At 44.2% G+C, this 17,611-nt stretch overlaps 1 protein-coding gene across 4 annotated transcripts in view; it reads right to left on the bottom strand.

Moving 5' to 3' along the window:
- PTPA (protein phosphatase 2 phosphatase activator) overlaps positions 1 to 9,201 on the bottom strand; it is a 28,127-nt gene extending 18,926 nt beyond the window's left edge. Inside the window, exons 1-3 of one of the 4 annotated variants that reach the window (XM_078595616.1) lie at positions 9,120 to 9,201; positions 1,994 to 2,109; positions 779 to 865 (exon numbers count right to left, since the gene is read on the bottom strand). In XM_078595616.1, coding sequence (XP_078451742.1) covers positions 779 to 865; positions 1,994 to 2,109; positions 9,120 to 9,135 — 219 coding nt within the window. In that variant the 5' untranslated portion in view covers positions 9,136 to 9,201. Of the gene's footprint in view, positions 1 to 778; positions 866 to 1,993; positions 2,110 to 9,028; positions 9,047 to 9,119 lie in introns of those variants that run through there. The other 3 variants (XM_078595618.1, XM_078595617.1, XM_078595619.1) reach the window with 3 other exon arrangements.
- Between the last annotated feature and the right edge of the window lie 8,410 nt (positions 9,202 to 17,611).

The following is a 17,611-nucleotide window of genomic DNA, read 5'->3' as shown; positions in this document are numbered from 1 at the left end:
GGCTGCTGGGGCAAGTGCTGTTAGCGAGCACCTACGGCTCACAAGAGGGTGGGTGGCCAGCACAATGCGCGGCCGGGAGGGCAGGCAGCCCAATGCTGGTGTTTACAAACCATAACAAGTACTTATTTGAGGCTGAATCGACCTAGGGGAGGGCCCAAAACTGGTACAAATAGTTGTCACCGATGTGAGCGGGAATACAACTCGGATTGCTGAGTTCGTAGGGCAGTGTGCTGACCGCTGCACTACTGCTTCCTCAATACACACCAAAGACAAAGATACCCCATATAGCCTGAACAGACTGTTGGGGGCAAGGGGTGTTAGCAAACTTCTATGAAGGCCGGCAAGGGACACGAGGGGGATGGCCGTCAATACCGCCTTTGTCTCCTGAGTGGCGATGTTTACACACCACACCAGGTACGACTTCGGGGAGGCCCAGGACCGGTTCAGAAAATCGTCACTGGTGTTGGCCATGAGCAGAAATAAAACTTGGGTCGCCTTGTTCATAGTGCAGCGTGCTTACCACTACACTACCACTCCCTACAACAAAGATCCCCTGTATAGCCATAACAGTCTGTTGGGGCAAGTGCTGTTAGTGAGCACCTACGAAGGCATCCACCTCCTAACAGACACACCCAAACCAAATAGACTCACGTACTCAATCACACACATACCACTGACCTAATCTAAGCACACAACATCCACACACGCCGAGATGGACATCCCCATCCATGCAAACCCACCTGCACACTCCCCACACGATTACACACATGAGGCTCACCTCAGAAACCTTGAACTCAGAACTGAGCTTTTTTCCCTTCACAGCCTCGTTAAGGGTGAGAATGAAACCCATGTAATCGGCATAGGCCTGAGAATACAAGAGAGAAAAGAGACAGTCATGATTAAGCACCAATATACGTTTTAGGTTTCATTAAAAATGGAAACATTATGATAGTGGCCACCTGGCTCAGTAGAGCTCAAAATGGCAGTATCACAGCAATGGGCTTATGAAATTATAGGTTTGAATCTGAGTTCCAGCCACTCAAAGCAGATTTAAGTAAACCTGAGTCTCAGATCAGCCACTATTTTCACAAAAAAACATGTATTTGGTGCATCATTTCACTTGGCTAATCCTAGATCTTAATGGTAACATGTGATTATTTTATATCACTGTAAGATACACAGCGAATCACTCTTTACAGAACATGAAGGAGCACCATCTACTGCTGGGTAAGGTATTCGTAGATTTATCGAAGGGGCTGTTTCTCGACAAGACACAAGCCTCTGCTCGTCTGATGGGGTTCAGGATGTTTATTTGGATGACGTGACTCCAACATCTTGAGTGAGATGCAACAGGCAGGGTTGTTAAGCGGTGGGACTGATAATACATTATATTTACTGGTTTGTTCCCGTAAGAGTTGCAATCGGTAAATTGTATTACTGTTAGACTGAAATCTGTGGGGGAGAAGTGGGAGGTGCTGGTGTGAACATGTGGGCCAATCCGCGTGTGGCGTGTGCATTTTCGTTGCGCATTTTTTGCCTAGGGAAGGGGAAAGTGAAGGATGTCACTCGCCCAAAATGCGTGTGACGTCCGCGTGTTGGTGTGAGCATGCGACGTTGATCAGTCACGTGCCACACATAAAATGTGTGTGACAGCACCGAATTGGTGATCTACACATTTGTGTAATTCCAAAAGTGTTTCCCCATTCAATAACGAATGGGGAGACATTCATCTCCATTGGCCACGCTGAGAAATACAAATCCACATTCATATTCATATGCCAGGGACCAGACTGTCCACAGGACAACCACTGCAGACTTTCCACAAAGCAGTATTTATATCGAACCTGGAAAAATAAAGCGTCGATCTCCAACTGCCATTTGAACTCACAACCTTCTAATTGTAAGACGAAAACTCTATAGAGGTCACTCGGCAAGATGATCTATTTATTGAAAGCACAAAATAACAGCAACTGGGCTGATTCTGCGATGTTACCTGTGAGCGTTTCCACTTTCCCATGTCTGGAACTGCGAGGATCTCCCTCTTTGGCACCATGAATTTGTGTCCTTCGAGAAGGTGGGTGCCTTGGCCATCCTGCTCCCCACTGCGCTCTGAAACAAGAGCCAGGGTCACAAGCGTGCACAGACACACAGTCGTGTCACACAGAGCAGTGTATCCCACACAACAGTGCCATGCACTGTCATGCAAACGCAGCACTGTCCCCTATACACTGCGTCACACACAGCAGTGTCTCCAGGGGCAATTCACCGACCTACAAGACTACATGAATATTGATAAAAATATAAGAGGTTAAGAGAGGGGTTTAGAATAAATGTATACTTTTATTGCTGCATTTACAAATGATTGACAAATACTTCCCAGTATAAATTACTGTAAGACTATACTTTGGTTCTTTCGGTAAAGTCACGTAGGTAGAAAAATAATAGATCACGACGTTTCGATCGCAACACAAGCGACCGTCTTCAGGTGAGAACTTGTAATGCAAGCCAATTGCATGATGCTTCTTTTCATCGTATCACATTGCAAGATGCCGTGTCTATTTGTAATCTCAATGGCCTGCCTTCCCTTCTTGCTCTAAGCTGTGTATGCTATGTTGTGTGCTGTCCTGTACCTTTAGTTCCATGCTCTATGTGCTACACTATGCTGTACAGAATTATCGTGCTATACTCTGCTGAATGTGGTAGGGTAAGTTATGCTGTGCTGTACGTGCCATTCTGTATGGCCAATGCCTTGTATATTAATCTCCACCATGCAGTGATATGCCATGCTGTGTGGTATGCTGTGTACAGAGATTTTATATCTTACTGCTACACGCTAGGCTGTGCTATACAATTATCTAAATAAATCAAGCTGTACTATGGCATGAGGAATTATAGCGTGTAAACTACGACGTACGATGCTGTATCAGCTAAACCGTGTACGCGAAGCTGCCCTATCATCTATACTGTGTACACTAAGCTGTACCAGCTATACTGTGTACTATAAGCTGTCTAATGTACCAGCTATAACGTGCACACTAATCTGTTTCATGCTGTATCAGCTATAGTGTGCACACTAATCTGTTTCATGCTGTATCAGCTATAACGTGCACACTAATCTGTTTCATGCTGTATCAGCTATAGTGTGCACACTAATCTGTTTCATGCTGTATCAGCTATAACGTGCACACTAATCTGTTTCATACTGCATCAGCTATACCGTGCACACTAATCTGTTTCATGCTGTATCAGCTATAACGTGCACACTAATCTGTTTCATGCTGTATCAGCTATAGTGTGCACACTAATCTGTTTCATGCTGTATCAGCTATAACGTGCACACTAATCTGTTTCATGCTGTATCAGCTATAGTGTGCACACTAATCTGTTTCATGCTGCATCAGCTATAGTGTGCACACTAATCTGTTTCATGCTGTATCAGCTATAGTGTGCACACTAATCTGTTTCATAATGCATCAGCTATAGTGTGCACACTAATCTGTTTCATGCTGCATCAGCTATAGTGTGCACACTAATCTGTTTCATGCTGTATCAGCTATAACGTGCACACTAATCTGTTTCATGCTGTATCAGCTATAGTGTGCACACTAATCTGTTTCATGCTGTATCAGCTATAACGTGCACACTAATCTGTTTCATGCTGTATCAGCTATAGTGTGCACACTAATCTGTTTCATGCTGTATCAGCTATAACGTGCACACTAATCTGTTTCATGCTGTATCAGCTATAGTGTGCACACTAATCTGTTTCATGATGCATCAGCTATAGTGTGCACACTAATCTGTTTCATGCTGCATCAGCTATAGTGTGCACACTAATCTGTTTCATGCTGTATCAGCTATAGTGTGCACACTAATCTGTTTCATGCTGTATCAGCTATAGTGTGTACACTAATCTGTTTCATGCTGTATCAGCTATAGTGTGCACACTAATCTGTTTCATGCTGTATCAGCTATAGTGTGCACACTAATCTGTTTCATGCTGTATCAGCTATAGTGTGCACACTAATCTGTTTCATGCTGTATCAGCTATAGTGTGCACACTAATCTGTTTCATGCTGTATCAGCTATAGTGTGTACACTAATCTGTTTCATGCTGTATCAGCTATAGTGTGCACACTAATCTGTTTCATGATGCATCAGCTATAGTGTGCACACTAATCTGTTTCATGATGCATCAGCTATACCGTGCACACTAATCTGTTTCATGATGCATCAGCTATAGTGTGCACACTAATCTGTTTCATGCTGCATCAGCTATAGTGTGCACACTAATCTGTTTCATGATGCATCAGCTATAGTGTGTACACTAATCTGTTTCATAATGCATCAGCTATAGTGTGTACACTAATCTGTTTCATAATGCATCAGCTATAGTGTGTACACTAATCTGTTTCATGCTGTATCAGCTATAGTGTGCACACTAATCTGTTTCATAATGCATCAGCTATAGTGTGTACACTAATCTGTTTCATGATGCATCAGCTATAGTGTGTACACTAATCTGTTTCATAATGCATCAGCTATAGTGTGTACACTAATCTGTTTCATAATGCATCAGCTATAGTGTGTACACTAATCTGTTTCATGATGCATCAGCTATAGTGTGTACACTAATCTGTTTCATAATGCATCAGCTATAGTGTGTACACTAATCTGTTTCATAATGCATCAGCTATAGTGTGCACACTAATCTGTTTCATGATGCATCAGCTATACCGTGCACACTAATCTGTTTCATAATGCATCAGCTATAGTGTGCACACTAATCTGTTTCATGATGCATCAGCTATACCGTGCACACTAATCTGTTTCATAATGCATCAGCTATAGTGTGCACACTAATCTGTTTCATGCTGCATCAGCTATAGTGTGCACACTAATCTGTTTCATGCTGTATCAGCTATAGTGTGCACACTAATCTGTTTCATAATGCATCAGTTATACCGTGCACACTAATCTGTTTCATGCTGTATCAGCTATAGTGTGCACACTAATCTGTTTCATGCTGTATCAGCTATAGTGTGCACACTAATCTGTTTCATGCTGTATCAGCTATAGTGTGCACACTAATCTGTTTCATGCTGTATCAGCTATAGTGTGCACACTAATCTGTTTCATGCTGTATCAGCTATAGTGTGTACACTAATCTGTTTCATGCTGTATCAGCTATAGTGTGCACACTAATCTGTTTCATGATGCATCAGCTATAGTGTGCACACTAATCTGTTTCATGATGCATCAGCTATACCGTGCACACTAATCTGTTTCATGATGCATCAGCTATAGTGTGCACACTAATCTGTTTCATGCTGCATCAGCTATAGTGTGCACACTAATCTGTTTCATGATGCATCAGCTATAGTGTGCACACTAATCTGTTTCATGCTGCATCAGCTATAGTGTGTACACTAATCTGTTTCATGCTGCATCAGCTATACCGTGCACACTAATCTGTTTCATGATGCATCAGCTATAGTGTGCACACTAATCTGTTTCATGATGCATCAGCTATAGTGTGCACACTAATCTGTTTCGTGCTGCATCAGCTATAGTGTGCACACTAATCTGTTTCATGCTGCATCAGCTATAGTGTGTACACTAATCTGTTTCATGCTGTATCAGCTATAGTGTGTACACTAATCTGTTTCATGCTGTATCAGCTATAGTGTGTACACTAATCTGTTTCATGCTGCATCAGCTATAGTGTGCACACTAATCTGTTTCATAATGCATCAGCTATAGTGTGTACACTAATCTGTTTCATGATGCATCAGCTATAGTGTGTACACTAATCTGTTTCATAATGCATCAGCTATAGTGTGTACACTAATCTGTTTCATAATGCATCAGCTATAGTGTGCACACTAATCTGTTTCATGATGCATCAGCTATACCGTGCACACTAATCTGTTTCATAATGCATCAGCTATAGTGTGCACACTAATCTGTTTCATGATGCATCAGCTATACCGTGCACACTAATCTGTTTCATAATGCATCAGCTATAGTGTGCACACTAATCTGTTTCATGCTGCATCAGCTATACCGTGCACACTAATCTGTTTCATGCTGTATCAGCTATAGTGTGCACACTAATCTGTTTCATGATGCATCAGCTATAGTGTGCACACTAATCTGTTTCGTGCTGCATCAGCTATAGTGTGCACACTAATCTGTTTCATGCTGTATCAGCTATAGTGTGTACACTAATCTGTTTCATGCTGTATCAGCTATAGTGTGCACACTAATCTGTTTCATGATGCATCAGCTATAGTGTGCACACTAATCTGTTTCATGATGCATCAGCTATACCGTGCACACTAATCTGTTTCATGATGCATCAGCTATAGTGTGCACACTAATCTGTTTCATGCTGCATCAGCTATAGTGTGCACACTAATCTGTTTCATGATGCATCAGCTATAGTGTGCACACTAATCTGTTTCATGCTGCATCAGCTATAGTGTGTACACTAATCTGTTTCATGCTGCATCAGCTATACCGTGCACACTAATCTGTTTCATGATGCATCAGCTATAGTGTGCACACTAATCTGTTTCATGATGCATCAGCTATAGTGTGCACACTAATCTGTTTCGTGCTGCATCAGCTATAGTGTGCACACTAATCTGTTTCATGCTGCATCAGCTATAGTGTGTACACTAATCTGTTTCATGCTGTATCAGCTATAGTGTGTACACTAATCTGTTTCATGCTGTATCAGCTATAGTGTGTACACTAATCTGTTTCATGCTGCATCAGCTATAGTGTGCACACTAATCTGTTTCATAATGCATCAGCTATAGTGTGTACACTAATCTGTTTCATGATGCATCAGCTATAGTGTGTACACTAATCTGTTTCATAATGCATCAGCTATAGTGTGTACACTAATCTGTTTCATAATGCATCAGCTATAGTGTGCACACTAATCTGTTTCATGATGCATCAGCTATACCGTGCACACTAATCTGTTTCATAATGCATCAGCTATAGTGTGCACACTAATCTGTTTCATGATGCATCAGCTATACCGTGCACACTAATCTGTTTCATAATGCATCAGCTATAGTGTGCACACTAATCTGTTTCATGCTGCATCAGCTATACCGTGCACACTAATCTGTTTCATGCTGTATCAGCTATAGTGTGCACACTAATCTGTTTCATGATGCATCAGCTATAGTGTGCACACTAATCTGTTTCGTGCTGCATCAGCTATAGTGTGCACACTAATCTGTTTCGTGCTGCATCAGCTATAACGTGCACACTAATCTGTTTCATGCTGTATCAGCTATAGTGTGCACACTAATCTGTTTCATGCTGTATCAGCTATAACGTGCACACTAATCTGTTTCATACTGCATCAGCTATAGTGTGCACACTAATCTGTTTCATGCTGTATCAGCTATAGTGTGCACACTAATCTGTTTCATGCTGCATCAGCTATAGTGTGCACACTAATCTGTTTCATGCTGTATCAGCTATAGTGTGTACACTAATCTGTTTCATAATGCATCAGCTATAGTGTGCACACTAATCTGTTTCATAATGCATCAGCTATAGTGTGCACACTAATCTGTTTCATAATGCATCAGCTATAGTGTGTACACTAATCTGTTTCATAATGCATCAGCTATAGTGTGCACACTAATCTGTTTCATAATGCATCAGCTATAGTGTGTACACTAATCTGTTTCATAATGCATCAGCTATAGTGTGCACACTAATCTGTTTCATGATGCATCAGCTATAGTGTGCACACTAATCTGTTTCATGCTGTATCAGCTATAGTGTGCACACTAATCTGTTTCATGATGCATCAGCTATAGTGTGCACACTAATCTGTTTCATGATGCATCAGCTATAGTGTGTACACTAATCTGTTTCATGCTGCATCAGCTATAGTGTGCACACTAATCTGTTTCATGCTGTATCAGCTATAGTGTGTACACTAATCTGTTTCATGCTGCATCAGCTATAGTGTGCACACTAATCTGTTTCATGATGCATCAGCTATAACGTGCACACTAATCTGTTTCATAATGCATCAGCTATAGTGTGCACACTAATCTGTTTCATAATGCATCAGCTATAGTGTGCACACTAATCTGTTTCATGCTGCATCAGCTATAGTGTGCACACTAATCTGTTTCATGATGCATCAGCTATAACGTGCACACTAATCTGTTTCATGATGCATCAGCTATACCGTGCACACTAATCTGTTTCATGATGCATCAGCTATAGTGTGCACACTAATCTGTTTCATGATGCATCAGCTATAGTGTGCACACTAATCTGTTTCATGCTGCATCAGCTATAGTGTGCACACTAATCTGTTTCATGCTGCATCAGCTATAGTGTGCACACTAAGCTATATCAGCTCGACGGTTCGCTAAGCTGTCCACATGGTGTACCACCGCTGCTGTACCATGGTGCTCTATGATCCGTGCTTTGTAAGCTGTCAATTGCCGCACCAGCTCGGCAGTAAGTGTGTGATTATAGAGCCTCTTGTTAAGAGCAGCCCCCCTTTTGCCCACTTCAGCAATTGTTTCTTGCTGTGGTTGTTCCACCCGATGACGGGTACTTGTGTTGCGCCCGAAACGTCGTGGTTTAATTTAATTTATACCTACGTGACTTTACCGAAATAACCAAAGAGTATGGATTCCCTTGCAGTCACGAAAACTTCAAATCGAGATTCAAGCTCGGCAGTGTTTACACAAATCCACTCCATTTACAGTACAGTACACTACCACACACTCCTCATTGACGCATTTGCTGTAGACAGGCTGCTGTTAGGCCAGCTGACCCGGCCACTGCAGTTCCAACCACGAGTTTGTAAAACCGTAGAACTTTAAAACACGAGTTAGTCTCCCTTGAGTTCGTTCTGCCCCAATTGGGGCCTATACAGCTCGTCGACTAGCTAGCGGCCTGCCCCAAAGCTGAGCCTGTTCGTTCGAGGCTATTCGTCCCACAGCCGCTGTGAATCAAAGTCGAGGCTTACGCGCGGTGACGGTGTCGCCCCGAAACCTTTGGACGAGAAGCGAAAATTCGTAGCGACACTCAAACTCAGGAGCTCTGCGCGCAAACCTCACCCGCTGTTGCAGCCATATCGACGATCAGCTGTGGTGATGGAATCGAAACTCCGATTATGTCGGTAATGCCAACGAATCGATTCGCGATGGATTCTCAACGGCGGGAAAGGGAATGGAGGAATCGATGCGGAGCTTGTCGTAGTTTCTGTTTAGTTTCGATTCTGGAATCGATTGTCTCAGTCGAAGTGTGTCGTCGTTTGATGTTGCTGTGCCGAAGGGCCGTTGCCCGAAACGTCGCGTGTGATTTGTTATATTGTGAGGCCAGACACACAGTGTTAGTGACGAATGAGTTGAGCGTTATTCTTGGTTCTTTCGGTAAAGTCACGTAGAAGGGAAATAATAAAATAATACAAATATATTTGTACAAACATTTGTATTATTTTATTATAATACTAATATATTTGTATTATTTTATTATAATAACATAATACAAATATATTATTATAATAAAATAATATAATATATTTGTATTATTTCATTATAATAAAATAATACAAATATATTTGTACAAATATATTATAATAAAATAATACAAATGTTTGTACAAATATATTTGTATTATTTTATTATTATAAAAGAATACAAATATATTTTATTATAATAAAATAATACAAATATGTTTGTAATAAAAATATTACAAATATATTTGTACAAACATATTTGTATTATTTTATTATTATAAAATAATACAAATATATTGTATTATTTTATTATAATAATATATTTGTATTATTTTATAATAAAATAATACAAATATATTAGTATTATAATAAAATAATACAAATGTTTGTACAAATATATTTGTATTATTTTATTATTATAAAATAATACAAATATATTTTATTATAATAAAATAATACAAATATGTTTGCATTAAAAATATTACAAATATATTTGTACAAACATATTTGTATTATTTTATTATACAAACATATTTGTATTATTTTATTATAATACAAATATATTTGTACAAACATATTTGTATTATTTTACTATACAAACATATTTGTATTATTTTATTATAATACAAATATATCGAAAGCTTTAAATTGGTGTTAATTGCGCATGCGCACCACGAGCCAACGCAGCAGCATTACTACTGAGCCAAGAATGTCTGTGTAATGCGCGTGACGTCACTCCGCATGCCGCGCCCTCCTCATTAATATTCATGAGCGGGTGGAAATAAAAAATTTGTTTCGCAAATTCGCTTGAAGTTTGACTTTCTTTATTGAAAGTGAATCTAATAAATAATTCTAAGCAGCAACAAAGTGGATTTGGTGTCTTTATTTATTTTTTCAGCACTTGAGATAAAAGGTCTAATTTATTAGAGAAAATGTCTAATTTATGTTTCTACATTATGGGGCCGTCCATAAATGACGTCACGTACCTGGGGGGTGGGGGGTCAAACATTTGTGACGATGTGTGACGAGGGGGGGGGGGGTTTGAGAAATGTGACGTCACATCAAAATGCGCAACTTTAAATAAATATCGACAACACGTTCTACTTAATTAAATAGACTTTTTAATACATGTTTTCTCCTACAACATCAGAGTGCAGCGGCACATTAAATACGCACTTAAATTACAATAGTTTAAAGCGATTTGAAGCATGTTTCATTTGGGGGAAGGGGGCAGAGCTTTGTGACGTCATATTTGAGGGCGGGGTCTGACTTTTTGTGTGACGAGGGGGGGGGGTCAAAAATCGCGTGACGTCATTTATGGACGGCCCCTATGGTGAAATAGACATTTCTCTGTGATTTTCAACACATTGTATCGATTTCCCATTTATTTCAACCCCATCGAGTTAACTCCACTCACACCACACTCTGAGTCGACTCCACTCACACCACTCACTGAGTTGACTCCACTCACACCACTCACTGAGTCAGCTCCACTCACACCACTCACTGAGTCAGCTCCACTCACACCACTCACTGAGTCGACTCCACTCACACCACTCACTGAGTCGACTCCACTCACACCACTCACTGAGTCGACTCCACTCACACCACTCACTGAGTCAGCTCCACTCACACCACTCACTGAGTCAGCTCCACTCACACCACTCACTGAGTCAGCTCCACTCACACCATTCACTGAGTCGACTCCACTCACACCACTCACTGAGTCAGCTCCACTCACACCACTCACTGAGTCGACTCCACTCACACCACTCACTGAGTCAGCTCCACTCACACCACTCACTGAGTCAGCTCCACTCACACCACTCACTGAGTCAGCTCCACTCACACCATTCACTGAGTCGACTCCACTCACACCACTCACTGAGTCAGCTCCACTCACACCACTCACTGAGTCAGCTCCACTCACACCACTCACTGAGTCAGCTCCACTCACACCATTCACTGAGTCGACTCCACTCACACCACTCACTGAGTCAGCTCCACTCACACCACTCACTGAGTCAGCTCCACTCACACCACTCACTGAGTCAGCTCCACTCACACCACTCACTGAGTCAGCTCCACTTACACCACACTCTGAGTCGACTTCACTCACACCACACTCTGAGTCGACTCCACTCACACCACTCACTGAGTCAGCTCCACTCACACCACTCACTGAGTCAGCACCACTCACACCACTCACTGAGTCAGCTCCACTCACACCACTCACTGAGTCAACTCCACTCACTCCACTCACTGAGTCAGTTCCACTCACACCAATCACTCTGAGTCAGCTCCACTCACACCACACTCTGAGTCGAATCCACTCACTCCACTCACTGAGTCAGCTCCACTCACACCACTCACTGAGTCAACTCCACTCACTCCACTCACTGAGTCAGCTCCACTCACACCACTCACTGAGTCAGCTCCACTCACACCACACTCTGAGTCAGCTCCACTCACTCCACACTCTGAGTCAGCTCCACTCACAACACACTCTGAGTCAGCTCCACTCACTCCACTCACTGAGTCAGCTCCACTCACACCACACTCTGAGTCAGCTCTACTCACACCACACTTTGAGTCAGCTCCACTCACACCACACTCTGAGTCGACTCCACTCACACCACACTCTGAGTCAGCTCCACTCACACCACACTCAGAGTCAGCTCCACTCACACCACACTCTGAGTCAGCTCCACTCACACCACACTCTGAGTCAGCTCCACTCACTCCACACTCTGAGTCGACTCCACTCACACCACTCACTGAGTCAGCTCCACTCACACCACACTCTGAGTCAGCTCCACTCACACCACACTCTGAGTCAGCTCCACTCACTCCACACTCTGAGTCAGCTCTACTCACACCACACTCTGAGTCAGCTCCACTCACACCACACTCTGAGTCAGCTCCACTCACAACACTCTGAGTCAGCTCCACTCACACCACACTCTGAGTCAGCTCCACTCACTCCACACTCTGTGTCAGCTCCACTCACACCACACACTGAGTCAGCTCCACTCACACCACACTCTGAGTCAGCTCCACTCACACCACACTCTGAGTCGACTCCACTCACACCACTCACTGAGTCAGCTCCACTCACACCACACTCTGAGTCAGCTCCACTCACACCACACTCTGAGTCAGCTCCACTCACACCACACTCTGAGTCAGCTCCACTCACTCCACACTCTGAGTCAGCTCCACTCACACCACACACTGAGTCAGCTCCACTCACACCACACTCTGAGTCAGCTCCACTCACACCACACTCTGAGTCGACTCCACTCACACCACTCACTGAGTCAGCTCCACTCACACCACTCACTCTGAGTCAGCTCCACTCACACCACTCACTGAGTCAGCTCCACTCACACCACTCACTGAGTCAGCTCCACTCACACCATTCACTGAGTCGACTCCACTCACACCACTCACTGAGTCAGCTCCACTCACACCACTCACTGAGTCAGCTCCACTCACACCACTCACTGAGTCAGCTCCACTCACACCACTCACTGAGTCAGCTCCACTTACACCACACTCTGAGTCGACTTCACTCACACCACACTCTGAGTCGACTCCACTCACACCACTCACTGAGTCAGCTCCACTCACACCACTCACTGAGTCAGCACCACTCACACCACTCACTGAGTCAGCTCCACTCACACCACTCACTGAGTCAACTCCACTCACTCCACTCACTGAGTCAGTTCCACTCACACCACTCACTCTGAGTCAGCTCCACTCACACCACACTCTGAGTCGAATCCACTCACTCCACTCACTGAGTCAGCTCCACTCACACCACTCACTGAGTCAACTCCACTCACTCCACTCACTGAGTCAGCTCCACTCACACCACTCACTGAGTCAGCTCCACTCACACCACACTCTGAGTCAGCTCCACTCACACCACACTCAGAGTCAGCTCCACTCACACCACACTCTGAGTCAGCTCCACTCACACCACACTCTGAGTCAGCTCCACTCACTCCACACTCTGAGTCGACTCCACTCACACCACTCACTGAGTCAGCTCCACTCACACCACACTCTGAGTCAGCTCCACTCACACCACACTCTGAGTCAGCTCCACTCACTCCACACTCTGAGTCAGCTCTACTCACACCACACTCTGAGTCAGCTCCACTCACCCCACACTCTGAGTCAGCTCCACTCACTCCACACTCTGAGTCAGCTCCACTCACACCACACTCTGAGTCAGCTCCACTCACTCCACACTCTGAGTCAGCTCCACTCACACCACACTCTGAGTCAGCTCCACTCACACCACACTCTGAGTCAGCTCCACTCACTCCACACTCTGTGTCAGCTCCACTCACACCACACACTGAGTCAGCTCCACTCACACCACACTCTGAGTCAGCTCCACTCACACCACACTCTGAGTCGACTCCACTCACACCACTCACTGAGTCAGCTCCACTCACACCACACTCTGAGTCAGCTCCACTCACACCACACTCTGAGTCAGCTCCACTCACACCACACTCTGAGTCAGTTCCACTCACACCACTCACTCTGAGTCAGCTCCACTCACACCACACTCTGAGTCGAATCCACTCACTCCACTCACTGAGTCAGCTCCACTCACACCACACTCTGAGTCAGCTCCACTCACACCACACTCAGAGTCAGCTCCACTCACACCACACTCTGAGTCAGCTCCACTCACTCCACACTCTGAGTCGACTCCACTCACACCACTCACTGAGTCAGCTCCACTCACACCACACTCTGAGTCAGCTCCACTCACACCACACTCTGAGTCAGCTCCACTCACTCCACACTCTGAGTCAGCTCTACTCACACCACACTCTGAGTCAGCTCCACTCACCCCACACTCTGAGTCAGCTCCACTCACTCCACACTCTGAGTCAGCTCCACTCACACCACACTCTGAGTCAGCTCCACTCACTCCACACTCTGAGTCAGCTCCACTCACACCACACTCTGAGTCAGCTCCACTCACACCACACTCTGAGTCAGCTCCACTCACTCCACACTCTGTGTCAGCTCCACTCACACCACACACTGAGTCAGCTCCACTCACACCACACTCTGAGTCAGCTCCACTCACACCACACTCTGAGTCGACTCCACTCACACCACTCACTGAGTCAGCTCCACTCACACCACACTCTGAGTCAGCTCCACTCACACCACACACTGAGTCAGCTCCACTCACACCACACTCTGAGTCAGCTCCACTCATTCCACACTCTGAGTCAGCTCCACTCACACCACACTCTGAGTCAGCTCCACTCACACCACACTCTGAGTCAGCTCCACTCACACCACACTCTGAGTCAGCTCCACTCACACCACACACTGAGTCAGCTCCACTCACACCACACTCTGAGTCAGCTCCACTCATTCCACACTCTGAGTCAGCTCCACTCACACCACACTCTGAGTCAGCTCCACTCACACCACACTCTGAGTCAGCTACACTCACACCACACTCTGAGTCAGCTCCACTCACTCCACACTCTGAGTCAGCTCCACTCACACCACACTCTGAGTCAGCTCCACTCACACCACACACTGAGTCAGCTCCACTCACACCACACTCTGAGTCAGCTCCACTCATTCCACACTCTGAGTCAGCTCCACTCACACCACACTCTGAGTCAGCTACACTCACACCACACTCTGAGTCAGCTCCACTCATTCCACACTCTGAGTCAGCTCCACTCACACCACACTCTGAGTCGACTCCACTCACTCCACACTCTGAGTCGACTCCACTCACTCCACACTCTGAGTCAGCCCCACTCACACCACACGTTGAGTAGAGTTTACGCACGGTGCAGAACAGGTTCAAAATAGATTCTCCATTCCCTTGGGCAATGAGGCGTTATACCGTGGCTTGTTTCGACTGTATGGGACAGTGTTCCCATCATCCCAAGCGTGGTTTGCCTCCCAAGGGTGGCACAGTCGGGTTTTTTACAATCGGGTTTAATTGTTTTTTTTATATTAAACCCGATCATCTGAGATTGGGAGAAATCCGGTTTAATTGGTTCTAATTGCAGAACCGCACTTCGCCAACTTCTCAACGATGGGCTTCATCCATTCCAAGCTAAGGAACTCACTGGCGCCCACGATTGTGGAGGAGAAGCTCGTGTTCATCAAGACCAACCTGCCCGCCGCATTCTACGACTACCCCGTGCCCGACGGCCTCGAGTACGATAGCAGCACCGATGAGGAAGCAGCCTAAGCATTTGATCAGAGTTTCGTATTCATTAAACCAGGTTTTAATTCCCCGAAATCGGGTTTAATTGTATTAAAGAAAAAACCCGATGCCTGCCGCTGGAAAAATCGGGTTTTTTCCACCAATGTTGCCTCCAGATGCTCCGGTTTCTTGCCACACGTGAATACCCATTCATTGTCTTAGGTTTTTTTTTGGTAAAGTCACGTAGGTAAAAATGTATAATAAAATAAAATAATAAATGAAAATAACTCAATTAAATCACGACGTTTCGGAGGCAACACAAGTCTCCGTCTTCAGGTGGGACCGTCACAGCCAAATTTACCGTTTCAAGTGAAGGGAAATTCAAGAGACAAGATCTTAATTTAGTTATTTTCATTTATTTTATTTTTTTACCGACGTGACTTTACCGACAAAACCTAAGAGTATGAATCCTTGCAGTCACGAGAGCTTCAAATCAAGAACCCATTCATTGGCCGATAATACCTCATTAATAATACTCGTGGAGCGTGGGGTGTGATGTATTGGCCGCTCACCACGTGCTTTTCCCGCTTGTCTGCAGTTGTTTCTCGCGCCTCCAAGTAATCATTTCTCTTTGCGAGTGAGCGGATGCCGTGCGGCAGTGCGTTCCAAGTTGAACTTTCGACTTTTTGTACTTTAATTATGTATAAGAGGAGAGTCTTTGACGCAGGTCGCTTTATTGCTACCGGCGTTTAATAGTGAAACTATCTTGTTTTTACACGCTTTTTAATTTAACTCACTCTGTCTGTTGTCGTATCCTCAAAAAAGTCTGGTAACTACATTTTTACCCAATTCAAAATGTGTTATCGACTGCAAACGTGGTATACTTACGTCATACTGATGACAATACTATATTCTATCATAAAAAAAATCTAAAACATATATTTAAAAACAGTACTTTACACGCTTTTGATAAACTCACTCTGTCAAAAATTGTAAATGTTGCAGTTTCACTCTTCAACACACCGGTGGGCTAAAATAGTGAACTATTTGTCTTTTGTCAACGTGACACTTTTTTGCTGATTGGCCGTGTCGGGTCGTGGAGGGTTACGACACATTTGTAAATAACGCGATCTAACCCAAAAACGTTATTATGAATGATATCGGTCGCGAAAGCCTACATGTTAAACTCACTCTGTCTGTTGTCGTATCCTCAAATCTTGTAACTAAATTTTAACCCATTTCACAATGTCGTATCGACTGCAAACTTGGTATACGTATGTCATACTGGTGACAATACTATATTCTATCATTAAAACATGAAAAAGTATTTTTAAACATTCATTTCTATATGTTATGTTTCGGCTTGGGTCTAATTGTCCACGCTCAACTGACGTTGGCTGTAATTGGCCACGGCCCCTTACGTTATGGCAAGCTTCGGGGCCACTTCCTGGAGTCGTCGAGTTCTTCCATTGCTATTACGGTTCATTTAATTAAAGCGTGTTTTAAAAAAAGTATTTTTTTATATTACTTATTTTTACTTGACTATAATATTGTTAAAGGGCAGGGTGAGTGTTCGGCAGGGAGGCTTAGCCCCTCTCCAGCATCCTGCAAACACCGCAGCGAGGGCTGGAGATAGGGTCATCCTGATGAAGTATGGTCAAACAACCCCTGCGACCGACACGCCCTTGACACAGGCGGTGCATTGACAAAGGGAGGTGGCAACGCTTTTCACAGTAATGGGTAATTTATCTCATGACTATTTGGTAACCACACAGAGCCAACTTCCCCTTTTTCGCTCTGCGTCATCGCAATTGTCTGGAGCCCAAGGCAAACCGATGGAATTACAAGGCATTGCCACATCCGCTGCAGCGTGC

Source organism: Lampetra planeri, chromosome 6 (assembly GCF_965212315.1).
Source record: "Lampetra planeri chromosome 6, kcLamPlan1.2.h2, whole genome shotgun sequence".
NCBI classification, from domain to species: domain Eukaryota; kingdom Metazoa; phylum Chordata; class Hyperoartia; order Petromyzontiformes; family Petromyzontidae; genus Lampetra; species Lampetra planeri.
The sequence above is the reverse complement of the archived record's forward strand: the minus strand, read 5'-3'. Positions and strand labels throughout refer to the sequence as shown.